This window comes from Mirounga leonina, unplaced genomic scaffold, assembly GCF_011800145.1.
Source record: "Mirounga leonina isolate KUSES-001 unplaced genomic scaffold, KU_Mleo_1.0 Mir_507, whole genome shotgun sequence".
NCBI lineage: Eukaryota > Metazoa > Chordata > Mammalia > Carnivora > Phocidae > Mirounga > Mirounga leonina.
In genome coordinates this window covers 5,900,935-5,916,248 of record NW_023270789.1, presented here as the reverse complement: position 1 = coordinate 5,916,248, position 15,314 = coordinate 5,900,935, and the positions used below count along the sequence as shown (strand labels likewise).

At 36.0% G+C, this 15,314-nt stretch overlaps 1 protein-coding gene across 14 annotated transcripts in view; it reads right to left on the bottom strand.

The window, feature by feature from the left end:
- The window catches only part of PHTF1 (putative homeodomain transcription factor 1), a 66,614-nt gene that overhangs the window by 7,207 nt on the left and 44,093 nt on the right, over positions 1–15,314 (bottom strand). For 12 of the 14 annotated variants that reach the window (XM_034990269.1, XM_034990270.1, XM_034990267.1 and 9 more), the window contains one exon: positions 13,278–15,296. In XM_034990269.1, coding sequence (XP_034846160.1) covers positions 15,276–15,296 — 21 coding nt within the window. In that variant the 3' untranslated portion in view covers positions 13,278–15,275. Of the gene's footprint in view, positions 1–13,277; positions 15,297–15,314 lie in introns of those variants that run through there. The other 2 variants (XR_004676486.1, XR_004676485.1) reach the window with 1 other exon arrangement.

The following is a 15,314-nucleotide window of genomic DNA, read 5'->3' as shown; positions in this document are numbered from 1 at the left end:
TCTCCCCACACCTCAGCATAAGCATAGGGCCACCTGCAAGACCCAACACTGCCAACATTCACTACCTAACTGCCTAGACCAAGCCCTGCCCCTCCCCCACACTTCGGCGGAACCATCCCTACCAATCAGCTTCCCTCAGTCACAGCACAGCAGGCCCCCTTCCCTCAGAACACTGGCCCAAACCCCTGCCCACACCATGTCTCCCCACGTGGGAGTTCTGCAGAGCCTCAGTGGCAACACGTCTCATTTCACAAGCAGACCAGAGCATAGCTAGTTAAAACTCACCACATTCAGGCCAGGGACCAACACTGCCCACAACAGCTTAAGAGAGCCTCTGCAGATGACTGGTCTAAAGGATTAAGTGGCCAAGACACAACAGCAGAGCATACACAGCACACATTAGAGACACTCTCAGAAGCGCCAGGCCCAGGGGAGCAGGGTACAATACACTGCAGGACCTCTTATTCATAAAGCCATTACCCTCAAGAACAGGAGATGTATCTGGCATTCCTAACACAGAGAAACAGGCACGAAGTCAGATAAAATAAGACAGAAGAATTCATCCCAAATGAAAGAACAGGACAAGGATGTGGCCTGAGATATAAGCAAAACACACACAAGTAACATGCCTGATGGAGAATTTAAAGCAATGATCATAAAGATACTTGCTGGGCTTGAGAAAAGAGTGGAGGACATCAGTGAGACTATTAACACAGAGATAAGGAATGATATAGCAGAGATAAAGGGCTCAATAAACAAAGTGAGAAAATGCTTGATGGGATGAACAGCAAGATGGAAGAAACAGAGGAACAAATCAGTGACCTAGAAGACAGAGTAATGGAAAGTAATCAAGCTGAACAAGGAGAGAAAAAGAATCATGCAAAATGAGAGTAACTTAGAGAACTCAGTGACTCCATCAAACATAACATTTGTATTATAGGAATCCCAGAAGAAGAAGCGAGAGAAAAAAGGGGGTAAAGAATTTATTTGAAGAATAGCTGAAAACTTCCCTAATCTGGGAAGGAAACAGCTAGATCCAGAAGGCACAGAGAGCCCCCAACAAAATCAATAAAAGCAGATCCACACCAAGACATAATGTAATTAAAATAACAAAATACAGTAATAAAAAATGTTAAAAGCAGCAAGACAAAAGAAGTCGGTAACTTACAAGGGAAACCCATAAGGCTATCAGTAGATTTTTCAGCAGACACTTTCCAAGCCAGAAAGGAGTGGCAGGATATATTCAAAGTGCTAAATGGGAAAAACTGGCAGCCAAGAATACTCTATCCAGCAAGGCTATCATTCAGAATAGAAGGAGAGAGAGAGTTTCCCAGACAACAAAAATTAAAGGTGTTCATGACCAGTAAACCAGCTCTGCAACAAATATTAAAAGGGATTCTTTGAGTGAAAAGGAAAGACCAGAAATGAGAGTGTGACGTAGGACTCACAAAAGTGGTAAAAATGAACATTTCAATAAAAAATCAGACAAGGAACTCACAAAATAAAAGGATGTAAAATATGACACCATATACCTAAAACATAGGAAGGCAAGGAGTAAAGAATAGGTTCAGACTTAAACGACCATCAACATCCCTCTCTCACTGTATCTCTTTCTGTCAAATAAATAAATCTTTAAAAATAAATAAAAAATAAATAATAATTACTTTGAATGGAAATGGACTCAACACTGCAATCAAGACACAGGGTGACAGAATGGATTACAAAACAAGACCCATCTATATGCTGCCTACAAGAGACTCATTTTATTTTTTAAAGATTTTATTTGACAGAGAGAGAGAGCGAGAGCAGGAACACAAGCAGGGGGAGAGGGAGAAGCAGGCCCCCCGCCGAGCAGGGAGCCTGATGCGGGGTTTGATCCCAGAACCCTGGGATCATGACCTGAGCTGAAGGCAGATGCTTAACAACTGAGCCACCCAGGTGCCCCAAGAAACTCATTTTAGACCTAAAGACACCTGCAGATTGAAAGCGAGGGGATGGAGAAACATCTATCATGCAAATGGACATCAAAAGATACTATACTATATCGGACAAAATAGACTTTAAAACAAAGACTTTAACAAGAAACAAAGAAGGGCACTATAAGAATAAACAGGACAATTCAACAAGAAGATGGTAACAATTGTAAATATTTATGCATCCCACATGGGAGTACCCAAATACATAAAATAGTTAATAACAAACTCAAAGGAACTAATCAATAATAGTAGGGGACTTTAACACCCCACTTACATCAATGGACAGATCATCTAAACAGAAAATCAACAAGGAAACAGTGGCTTTGAATGACAACCTGGACCAGATGGATTTCACAGATACATTCAGAACATCCCATCCTAAAACAGCAGAATACACATTCTTTTCAAGTGCACATGGAACATTCTCCAGAACAGATCACATATTAGGCCACACAACAAAACTCAAAAATTCAAAATGATCAACATTATACCATGAGCCTTTTCTGACCACAACGCTATGAAACTAGAAGTCAACAAGAGAAAATCTGGAAAGACCACAAAGACATGGAGGTTAAATAACATGCTACTAAAAAATGAATGGGTCAACCAGGAAATAAAAGAAGAAATTAAAAAGCACATAGAAACAAATGAAAGTGAAAACACAATGGTTCAAAACCTTCGGGATGCAGCAAAAGCGATTCTAAGAGGGAAGTTTATAGCAATACAGGCTTACCTCAAGAAGCAAGAGCAATAAACAAAGCCTAAAACAATAGGAGGGAGGAAATAATAAAGATTAGAGCAGAAATAAATGATAGGGAAATTAAAAAACAAAAAACAACAATAGAACAGATCAAGAAAACCAGGAGCTGGTTCTTTGAAAAAAATCAATAAAATTGATAAACCTTTAGCCAGACTTATCAAGAAAAAAAGAGAAAGGACCCAAATAAATAAAACTGAGAGAGAAGAGAAATAACAACAAACACCACAGAAATATAAACAATTATAAGAGAATATTATGAAAACTATATGCCAACAAATTGGACAACTTAGAAGAAATGGATAAATTCCTAGAAACATATAACCTATCAAAACTGAAACAGGAAGGAAGAAAATTTGAACAGACTGATTACTGGCAAAGAAATTGAATCAGTAATCAAAAAACTCCCAACAAACTGAAGTCCAGGACCAGATGGCTTCACAGGTGAATGTGGCTAGACATTTAACGAAGAATTCATTCCCATTCTTCTCAAACTATTCCCAAAAATAAAAAAGGAAGGAAAACATCCAAGTTCATTTTATAAGGCCAGCATTACTCTGATACCAAACCCAGATGAAGACACCACAAAAAAAAGAAAACTACAGGCCACTATTTCTGATGAACAAAGACGTAAAAATCCTCAACAAAATGCTAGCAAACCCAACCCAACAATACATTAAAAAAAATAATCCACCACAATTAAGTGAGATTTATTCCTGGGCTGCAAGGATAGTTCAGTATTCACAAATCAATCAATGTGATATGTCACATCAATAAGAGAAAGGATAAGAACCATATGATCATTTCAGTAGACACAGAAAAAGCATTTGACAAAGTACAACACCTATTCATGATAAAAAAAAAAAACCCTCTACAAAGTAGGTCTAGAGGAAACATACCTCAACATAATAAAGGCCTTATATGAAAAACCCACAGCCAACATCATCCTCAATGGGGAAGAACTGACAGCCTTTCCCTAAAGGTCAGGAACAAGACAGGGATGTCTACTCTCACCACTTTTGTTCAACATAGACTGGAAGTCCTAGCCACAGCAGCCAGACAACAAAAAGAAACAAAAGGCATCCAAATCAGTAATGAAGAAGTAAAACTTTCACTATTTGCAAATGACATGAAACTTATAGAAAACTTGAAGGACTCCATCAAAAAACTGCTAGAACTGATAAATGCATGCAGTAGAGTCACAGGATACAAAATCATTGTACAGAAATCTGTTGCATTTCTATATGCCAATAATGAAGCGGCAGAAATTTTTTTTGAAAATCACATTTACAATTGCACCCAAAATAATAAGATACCTAAGAATAAACATAACCAACGAGATGAAAGACTTGTACTCTGTACAAGACTTGTACACAACGAAATGGAAAAGCATGCCATGCTCATGGACTGGAAGAACAAATACTGTTAAAATATCTATACTACCCAAAGCAATCTACACATTTAATGCAATCCCTATAAAAATACCAATAGCATTTTTTTACAGAACTAGAACAAACAATACTAAAATTTCTATGGAATCACATAAGTCCCTGAATAGCCAAAGCAATCTTGAAAAAGAACAGCAAAGCTGGAGGCACCACAATTCTGGACTTCAAGTTATTTTACAAAGCTGCAGTGATCAACACAATATGGTACTACCACAAAAACAGACACCTAGATCAACAGAACAGAATAGAAAACCTAGAAATAAACCCACAATTATATGGTCAATTAATCTATGACAAAGCAGGAAAGCATAGCCAGTGGGAAAAACACAGTCTCTTCAACAAACAGTGTTGGGAAAACTGGACAGCAACATGCAAAAGAATGGAACTGGACCACTTACTCACACCATACACAGAAATAAATTCAAAATAGATTAAGGACCTAAATGTGAGATCTGAAACCATAAAAATCCTAGAAGAACACAGGCAGTAACCTCTTTAACATCAGCTATAGAAACATCTTTCTAGATATGTCTCCTGAAGAAAGGAAACAAAAACAAAACTATTGGGACTTGATAAAAATAAAAAGTCTCTGCACAGTGAAGGAAACAATCAACAAATCTAAAAGGCAATCTACAGATGGAAGAATATATTTGCAAATGACACAGCCAGTTAAGGGTTAGTATCCAAAATATATAAAGAACTTATAAAACTCAATGCCCAAAACACAAATAATCCAATTAAAAATGGGCAGAAGATATGAACAGACATTTCTCCAAAGAAGACATACAGATGACCAACAGACACATGAAAAGATCGTTATCATCACTTATCATCAGGGCAATTACAAATTAAAACTACATTGAGATATCACCCCACACCTGTTAGAATGGCTAAAATCAACAACACAAGAAACAAGAGGTATTGGTGAGGATGTGGAGAAAAAGGAACCTTTGTTGCACTGTTGGGAATGCAAACTGGTACAGTCACTCTGGTAAACAGTATGAAGGTTCCTCAAAAAATTAAAAATAGAACTACCCTATGATCCAGCAGTTGCACTACTGGGTATTTACCCAAAGAATATCAAAACTCTGGGGCACCTGGGTGGTCCATTAAGCATCTGACTTCAGCTCAGGTCATGATCTCAGGGTCCTGGGATTGAGCCCTTCGTTAGGCTCTGCACTCAGCCAGGAGTCTACTTGTCCCTCTCCCTCTCCATCTACCCCTCCCTTGGCTCATGTTTTGTCTCTCTCTCAAATAAATAAAATCTTAAAAAATAATCAAAACACTAATTCAAAGGGACACATGTTTATAGCAGCACTATTTACAGGAGCCAAGACTGATGAATGGATAAAAAAGATGTGGTGTATATATACAATGGAATATTATTCAGCCATAACAAGGAATGAAATCTTGGGGCACCTGGGTGGCTCAGTCAAACATCTGCCTTCAACTCAGGTCATGATTCCAGGATCCCTGCTCAGTAGGGAGTCTGCTTCTCCCTCTACCCCTCCCCACCCCCGTTCATGCTCTCTCTCTCACTCACTCTCTCAAATAAATAAATAAAAATAAAAAATAAAGAATGAAATCTTGCCATTTGCAATGGCATGGATGGAGCTAAAGTGTATAATGCCAAGTGAAATAAGTCAGTCAGAAAAAGACAAATTTGATATGATTTCACTCATGTGGAATTTAAGAAACAAAACAAATGAGCAGTGGGGGAAAAAGAGAGACAAACCAAAAAACAGACTCTCAACTATAGAGGACAAACTGATGGTTACCAGAGGGGAGAGAATGAGGGTGGGGGGAGAATGGGTTAAATAGGCGATGGGGATTAAGGAGTCTCCACTTGTGATGAGCACTGGGTGACTAATATAAAACCTTAAAAAAAAAAAAAAAAAGGCAGCAAGAGAAAAGCAACCAGTTACCTACAAGAGAAACCCCACAAGGTTATCAGCTGATTTTTTTAACAGAAACTTTGCAGGCCAAAAGGGGATAGCATGATATATTCAAAGTGCTGAAAGGAAAAAACCTCCAACCAACAATATTCCTCCCAGAAGGGTCATCATTCAGAAATGAAGGAGAGATAGTTTCCCAGACAAACAAAAGTTAAAGGAGTTTATCACCACTGACTGGTCTTAAAAAAATGTTAAAAGGACTTCTTTAAGTGGAAAAGGCCAAAACTTTAGTAAGAATTTATGAAAGATAAAAACGTCCACTAGTAAAAGCAAACATATAGTAAAGGTAGTAGATCAAATCACTTACAAAATCAATTATATCTACAATAATTAGTTCAGGGATATACAAAATAAAAAGATGTAAAATATAACACCAAACACATAAAACATGGAGAAGGGGAGTAAAAATGTAGTATTTTTACAATGTGTTTTAGAATATGTTCAAACTTAAGCAAACATCAACTTAAAATAGACTCCTGTATACATAGGATGTTATACATAAACCTCATGGCAACCACAAACCAAAAACCGATAATAAATACACAAAAATAAAGAGAAAGAAATCTAAGCCTAACACTAAAGAAAATCATCAAATCACAAGCGAAGAGAGCAAAAAAGAACAGAGATGAACTACAAAACAACCATAAAACAAGTAACAAAATGGCAATAAACACATACCTATCAATAACTACTTTAAATGTAAATGGACTAAATGTTCTAGTCAAAAGACATAGGGTGACTGGAGGAAAAAAAAAAAAAAAGACCCATCTATATGTTGCCTAGAAGAGACTCACTTCAGACCTCAAGACACACAGACTTAAAGTGAAGACATGGAAAAAGATACTCCATGCAAATGGAATTAAAAAAAAGCTGGGGTAGTAATACTTATATCAGACAAAATAGACTTTAAAACAAAGACTATAACAAGAGACAAAGAAGGCCTTAAATAATGTAAAAGGGATCAATCCTACGAGAATATATAACAATTGTAAATATCTATACACCCAACATAGGAGCACCTAAATATATAAAGCAAATACTTACAGATACAAAGGGAGAAACTAACAGTAATACAATCATAGTAGGGGACACCCCACTTCCATCTAAGAGGAAAGTTTATAGCAATACAGGCCTATCTTAAGAAACAAGAAAAATCTCAATCTAATCTTACACCTAAAAAAAAAAAAAAAAATAGAGAAGAATAAATCTCAAAGTCATTAGAAGGAAGGAAATAATAAAGATCAGAGCTGAAAAAATAGAGCCAAAAAAAACAACAGAAAGGATCAATGAAACTAAGAGCTAGTTCTTTAAAAAGATAAAACATTAGACACTCAAAGGAAAAAAGAGGACTCAAAATCAGAAATGAAAGAGAAGTTGCAACTGACACCACAGAAATACAAAGCATTACAAATGGCTACTATAAAAATTGTACATCAACATATTGGACAACCTGGAAGAAACAGGTAAATACCTAGAAACATACAATCTTTCAAAACTGAAAAGGGAAGAAAAAGATAATCTGAACAGACCAATTACTAGTAATAAATTTAATCAGTAATCAAAAAGCTCCCAACAAACAAAAGTCTAGGACCAGCTGGCTTCACAAGTGAATTCTACCAAACATAAGAGTTAATACATATCCTCAAACTCTTTAAAAAAAACTGAAGAGGAAGGAATGCTTCCAAATTCATTCTACAAGGCCAGCATTAACCTGATACCAAAAAGAAAAATACTATGACAAAAGAAAATTCCAGGCCAATATCCTTGATGAACATGATGCAAAAATCCTCAACAAACTGAATTCAACAATACATTAAAAGGACCATTCACCATGATCAAGTGAGATTTATTCCAAGTAAGCAGGGATGGTTCGATATCCACAAATCAGTCAATGTGATACATCGCATCAACAAAAAAATGATAAAAAATCACATGATCGTCTAAATGGTAGAAAAGGCATTGGATAAAATTCAGCATCTATTCATGATAAAAACTCTCAACAATGTGGGGATAGAAGGAATATACCTCAACATAATAAAGGCCATATATGAAAAACCCACAGCTAACATCATACTCAAGGGTAAAAAGCTGAAAGCGTTTCCTCTAAGATCAGGAACAAAACAAGGATATCCACTCTCACCACTTTTATTTAACATAATACTAGAAGCCCTAGCTGCAGCAATCAGACAAGAAAAAGAAATAAAAGGCATCCCAATTGGTAAGGAAGAAGTAAAACTGTCACTATTTGCAGATGACATGATGCCATATATAGAAACCCTAAAGACTCCACCAGAAACTTATTAGAATAAATGAATTCAGTAAAGTTGTAGGATGCAAAATTAATATCCAGAAATCTGTTGCATTTCTATACGCTAATAATGAATTATAAGAGAAATTACAAAAACAATCTCATTTACAATTGTATCAAGAACAATAAAATACCTAGGAATAAATTTAACCAAAGAGGCAAAAGACCTGTACTCTTAAAACTATAAGACATTATTAAAGAAATTAAAGATGATACAAATAAAAAGATATACCATTCTCATGTATTGGAAGAATTAATATTGTTAAAATGTCCATCCACACTACCCAAAGCAATCTACAGATTCAGGGCAATCCCTCTCAAAATACGAAAAGCATTTTTCACAGAACTAGAATAAATAATCCTAAAATTGGTATGGAACTCCAAAAGTCCCCAAATAGCCAAAGCAATCTTGAAAAAGGACAAAGCTGGAGGTATCACAATAACAGATTTCAAACTATAGTACAGAGCTATAGTCATGAAAACAGTATGGAACTGGCACAAATATAGACACACAGATCAATGGAACAGAGTAGAGAACCCCAAAATAAACTGTACTTATATGGTCAATTAATCTACAACAAAGGAGGCAAGGATACACAATGGGGAAAAGACAGTCTCTTAAATAAATGATGTTGGGAAACCTGGGCAGCTACACAAAAAAGAATAAAACCAGACCATTTTCCTATACTATTTACAAAAATAAAATTGATTAAAGACCTAAATGTGGGGCACTTGGGTGGCTCAGTCATTAAGCGTCTGCCTTCAGCTCAGCTCACAGTCCCAGGGTCCTGGGATCGAGTCCCAAATCGGGGTCCCTGCTTGGCGGGAAGCCTGCTTCTCCCTCTCCCACTCCCCCTGCTTGTGTTCCCTCTCTCGCTGTGTCTCTCTGTGTCAAATAAATTTAAATAAATAAATAAAATAAAACAAAGACCTAAATGTAAGACTTGAGACAGTAAAACTCCTAAAAGAAAATATAGACAAGTAATACTCTTGAACATTGGTCTTAGCAGTATTTTTTTGGATCTGTCTCCTCAGACAAGGGCAACAAAAGCAAAAATAAACAAGTGGGACTATATCAAAATAAAAAGCTCTTTCACAACAAAGAAAATCATCAACAAAACAAAAAGGACACCTACAGAATGGGAGAAGATATTTGCAAATAATATATTCAGTAAGGATTAACATCCAAAATATATTTAAAAACTCATTCAACTCGTAGCCAAAAAAACAAACAATGGAATTTAAAAATGGACAGAGGATCTGAATAGATGTTTTTCCCAAAAAAAGACATACAGATGGCTAACAGACATGAAAAGATGGTCATCATCACTAATCATCAGGGAAATGCAATTCAAAACCACAGTGAGATATCACCTGACATCTGTCAGAATGGCTCGTATCAAAAACACAAGAAATAACAAGTGTTAGCAAGAATATAGATAAAAGGGGACCCTCTTGCACTGTTGGTCTATTGTTGAGAATGTAAATTTGGTGCAGCCACTTTGGAAAACAGCATGGAAGTTCCTCAAAAAATTAAAAAGACAAATACCATATGATCTAGTAATTGTACCACTGGGTATTTACCCAAGGAAAACAAAAACACTAATTTGAAAAGATACATACTTCCCTATGTTTATTACAGCATATTTACAATAGCCAAGATAAGGAAGCAACCTAAGTATCCACTGATAGATGAATGAATAAAGAAGATATTGTGTACACACACACACACAAGAATATTACTCAGCCAGAAAAAAGAATGAAATCCTGCCATTTGTGACATGGATAGACCTAAAAGGTGTTATGCAAGGTGAAATAAGACAGAGAAACACAAATACCATATGATTTCACTTATATGTGGAATCTGAAAGACAAAACAGAAACAGATTTATAAATACAGAGAACAAAGTGGTGGCTGCCAGAAGGGAAGGGAATAAGAAGATGAGTGAAATAGGCGAAGGGGATTAAGAGGTACAAACTTCCAGTTATAAAACAAATAAGCTTTTATTTTATTGTAAATAAAATGGGGTATAAGTACAGCATGAGGAATGTAGTCAATAATATTGTAATAACTTTGTATGGTGACAGATGGTAACTATACTTAACTGTGGTGAGCATTTTATAATGTATATAAATGTCGAATCACTATATTATACACCTGAAATTAATATAATATTGTATATCAACCAAACCTTAAATAAAAGCAAATAATTTTTTAAAAAATAAAGGACTTGCCTGCAGTAAAAATAAAAAAAACAAGATGATCAGATTATGATAAGTGCCCTGAAGGAAATGAATAGGGCCATGTAACTGATAACAAGGAAAGACAGAGAGCTACTTTAGGGTCATCAGAGGAACAGACAACTGAGCAGCCGTTCAGGGGAGAACATAAGAAAATGTATTGTGGGCACAAATCTGATATGAGAAAGAACCTGGTGTAATGGAGGAATAGAGGGAGGCCAGTATGGTTGTATGGTATTGAGGAATGAAGTTGGAAAAGGAGGCAAGCCTGATAATGAAGGACCTTGGAAGCCACCACAGGGAAAACCAGGAAGGGCTTTAGAAGGAATGATCTAAGTATAGTTTCCATATTTTTAAGCTTATTCATGTGGCTGTGGAGAACCAACTGTAGGAAGCAAGAATGGAAAGGCTCAGCATGTTAATTCAGGTGAAAGTGAAGGAGGCTTAACCTAGTAGCAGTGGAAATGTAGGACTGACACAATTTGCTGGTGGATTAGATATGGAGGAGAAGAGAGGAGCCCCAAGAAGAAACCCTAAGCAACTGAGTAAACTTTGTTCCATTTATTAAGGTGGGAAAGACATTTACTCTCCCACCTTAAACAACTGGAAAAAAAAAAAAAAAAGAAAAACATATGAAAAATGGGTTTTAAATGTTGGACAATAGACAGTAAGAAAGGAATTAGATGAATTGAGCCCCATGACTGCCCCAGATTACTGCTTACAAGCCATTTCTAGGCTGTGGTACAGGAAGGGGGAACCCAAACCAAACCAAGCAGTCTTGCTGTGTTGAGAAGACAGAGTTAAGAATTTGGAAAGGCCAAGACAGCTGGAATTTGCAAAAGACAGTACCAGAGAGAAGACAGCTGCATAGAGAGGACAGTTCCAAAAAAATGTGCAGAGGGTTCCTTTCAAGTTTTTAGGTAAGTACTGATCAGCGCAATACCTGTTGTTGGGAAATACCAAACAACAAGGAAAGAACTACCAAAAAGAAGCAAGCAGAGACATTCTGAGCTGGGACTAGTTTGTGTTCCCACAGTCAAATTGGAAAAACCTCATATAATAAACAAGACATTGGGGTGACTACTCAGGAGGATACTGCTTCAATAGGGGAGAAAAGTAGCCCTGAGTAAATGGTGCTCTGGCCCACCCAACAAAGCTTCAAAGCAAGCCTTGAAGTGATCAAACTGTTTCCAAGTAACTTAACTGTATTCCAAAACAAAGCTCAAGAAGATTTAAAAGAATACACACGTGTACACAAAAACCTAACACCCAATAGTATAAAATTCACATTCAATTAAAAAATTACCAGGCATGCAGAGTAGCAGGAAAATATTACCCAAAGTAAGAAAAATCAATCATTAAAAACAAACCCCAAATGACACAGATAACTCTTTTAATGTCCTTATTTACTATTTCTATTATAAATATATTATGTTAAACAAGATAGAGAAAAGAAATGGCATATTAAAGAGAGACGTGAAAGATTTTAAAAAATCGAATTTCCACCGACAAAAATACATTAGGTAAGATTAACATCAAATTAGTGCAGAAGAATAAGTTGGTGAACTTAGGCATGGCAACAGAAACTATCCAAACTTAAAGACAGAGAAAGAAGATGGGAAATGTACAAAACATCAGTAAGGTGTGGGACAACTTCAAGCAGACTAACGTACATGTAAATTGGAGTCCCAGAAGGAGGTAGGAGAGAGTGGGGTAGAGAAAACTTATTTTAGGAAATTTTTTCCTAAAAAATTTTAACAGCCAAAATTAAACTATATAAATCCACAAGTCCAATAAGTGCAACAAACCCCAAGCACAAAAATCATGAAGAACACTACACCAATGCACATTATAATTAAACTGCACAAATTTGATGATAAAAACCTTAAATTAAAAGCAGCAGAGGTTTAAAAAGATAAGAATGACAGCAGACTTCTTATCAGAAACAACACAATCCAGGAGATAGTAGAGCAACAACACCTTTAAAACTAGAGTTTTAGACCCAACAAAAATACCTTTCAAATATAGATTCAAAAATCTTTCTCAACAAGGTAGCCTTGTACACATTGCTAAAAGGATTTTGGATTTTTATCTTCAAAGTAACTGTAAGCCACCAGTAGATTCTAAATGATGAGTTGCATTTTAGGAAAGACACATTAACTTTCTGAGAATAGATTGGGCTTGGGGGACAAGGGGCCATATCCCCCATTGGGGGTAAGAGCAAAGGAAGCATAAACTTGTTCACAAAAACAAAGAATGTTGACATCAACTGGGGTCATAAAAGTGGGTATGGAGCACAGTGCATTGATTAGAAAAATATCTAGAAGACAGTTAACTCAAAGATTTAGTGCCTGGACGTGAGGTTTGAGGAAGAGGAAGGAATCAAGAATGATTCCTGTTTCCAACATGAGCAACTATACTTATATATAATTTTATCCACCTGAAAAAATAGTTTAAACCAATTATACACTATCTAAACTGTAACTGCAACAACCCATCAGAGTAAACTATTCTAAATACTGCATTTAAACTAAACAATCACTGTGTAAAAGTTGCAAATAAAAACCAAACAGCACTTTTTTGTAGGAGAAAAGATACAGGCATGAGCTTTGTTCATCTGAAATTTGCACTGAGCTCAATCTTGAATTGACACAGTTGCTATTGTTCCTTATGGAAAATAGTAAAAGCATGATTTCTAGGAGCCATCTGATGAGACACTGAAGTGCCTTTACAAAACAGTTGCTTCTACAGGCAAAATTACTATAATGGGGCTGTACCTTTAAAAGAAATTATAACTCTCATGCAGCATTTAAAATGGCTGCAAATTTTTGGTAATCCCTCCTAGTTCAGAAACCTTGCTTCCTATGTTTCTATCTTCACAGATAGGAATCTATTGGTGAAAGAATTTCTAAAGGTCTTAAATAGTAACAACAAATGTTTGTCATGGATTTACAAAGTGCTACATACTATATGTTGCATTAAGTATCTTACATGATAATTTCATTCAACCTTAAAAACTCTGTTAGGTAGTGTTCCATAAGTCATGGAACACTACATCAAAAACTAATGATGTGATGTATGGTGATTAACATAACATAATAAAATAAATAATAATAATAAAAAACAACAACAAAAACTCTATTAGGTAGTAGTTATTCCCAATTAACAGATGAAGAAATTAAGATGCACAGAGTTTAAGTAATTTGCCTTAGATTATGAAGCTAGTAAGTTGCAGAGCCAAGGATATGAACCCAGATAGGTCTGATCTCAATCCCTGGACTCTTGAGAAGTTCATCTTTAAACTTCAAAAATCTTCCTGCACATTAGGATATGTATAATTGATACAGTGATTTTGTGTGGGTACATACTTTACATGTAATACCTAGGTTTCTAAATCATTTCCTTCTAAAAATTCACAAAATGAAGGGGAATGAAAGTACGCTTATCATGTGATGAGCACTGACTAAAGTATAGAATTGTTGAAACATTATATTGTATGCCTGGAAATAATATAACACTGCAGGTTAATTCTATTTCAATAAAACAATAAGATAAAATAAAAATTCATAAAATCTTATCATTAAAATGTTCAGGCTTTCAATTTGCCTCAAGAGATTCTTCAAAGCAGACAGTTTAAGAGCAAGAATTGTATGTAGGCTACGAGAGTTTTCATTAACATATGTATATGCATGTGTGTGTAACAGGGAATGCTGATGAGAGAATCCAAATCATCAAACGCATACCTTGGCTGAGTACAGACACTAAGGACCTGAAATTGAACCGAGGTTCGGGTACCTTGAGTCGTACAACAGACAAACTATCCACGCTTCACTTAGCACTGTGATAGGCAACAGGCTCAGATGATTTATGTGGAAACCGTGTTATATGATGGACATGAACGAGTACGTGAATTACATGGCACATTACATGCATGTCTCTTTCCCCAACTATGCAGTTCTTAGGATTAACTTCAAAACTGTAAACGAATTAAAATTTTCTCCACCATTAACTGAAATTCACAGGTTAAAAGGTTATTTTTGTTTCTGCAACAACAACAAAAAAGCCTAGAAACTGAAATTCTCCAAGAAAATTCTTTTATTTGGGTTCAACCTAAAATAGTTTAAATTTGATATCTCTCTGCTAGAGAAAAGAAATCTCCAATTGTTTAGACTTAATAGAAAAGTACTGAATTTGCCATTTCCAAGAGAGGATATTTTCTTCATGCGTCAGGCATCTACCATAGTAACCCAAAAGACTACTTGCAGTAAATATAACTGTCACAGCACTAAAGTGCCCCAAATCAACTTTCCTAACTTAGAAAGTTGTCCTTATGTTACCTCAACGCACGATCTTTAGTCTCCTGACTATTCATATTATTTGAAAACCATGAAAATACAACTTTTGGCGTGCACGCCCCGCTGGAAAAAGATCTGTTCCTCTGAAAACACCATTCATAAGATTAGGCAGAGCTGAGGGCACCTCTGTGTGTGAACAAGCAGGTGGGTGTCTCATGGTTTCTGCAAGTCCTCTCCTTCCTCAATGGGTCAGTACTGATGCCAGCAAGGGAAGAGTCCAGGCACATGGCTCAGCTTATGACTTAATTTTCCACAGCTAAGAAAAGAAAATCAC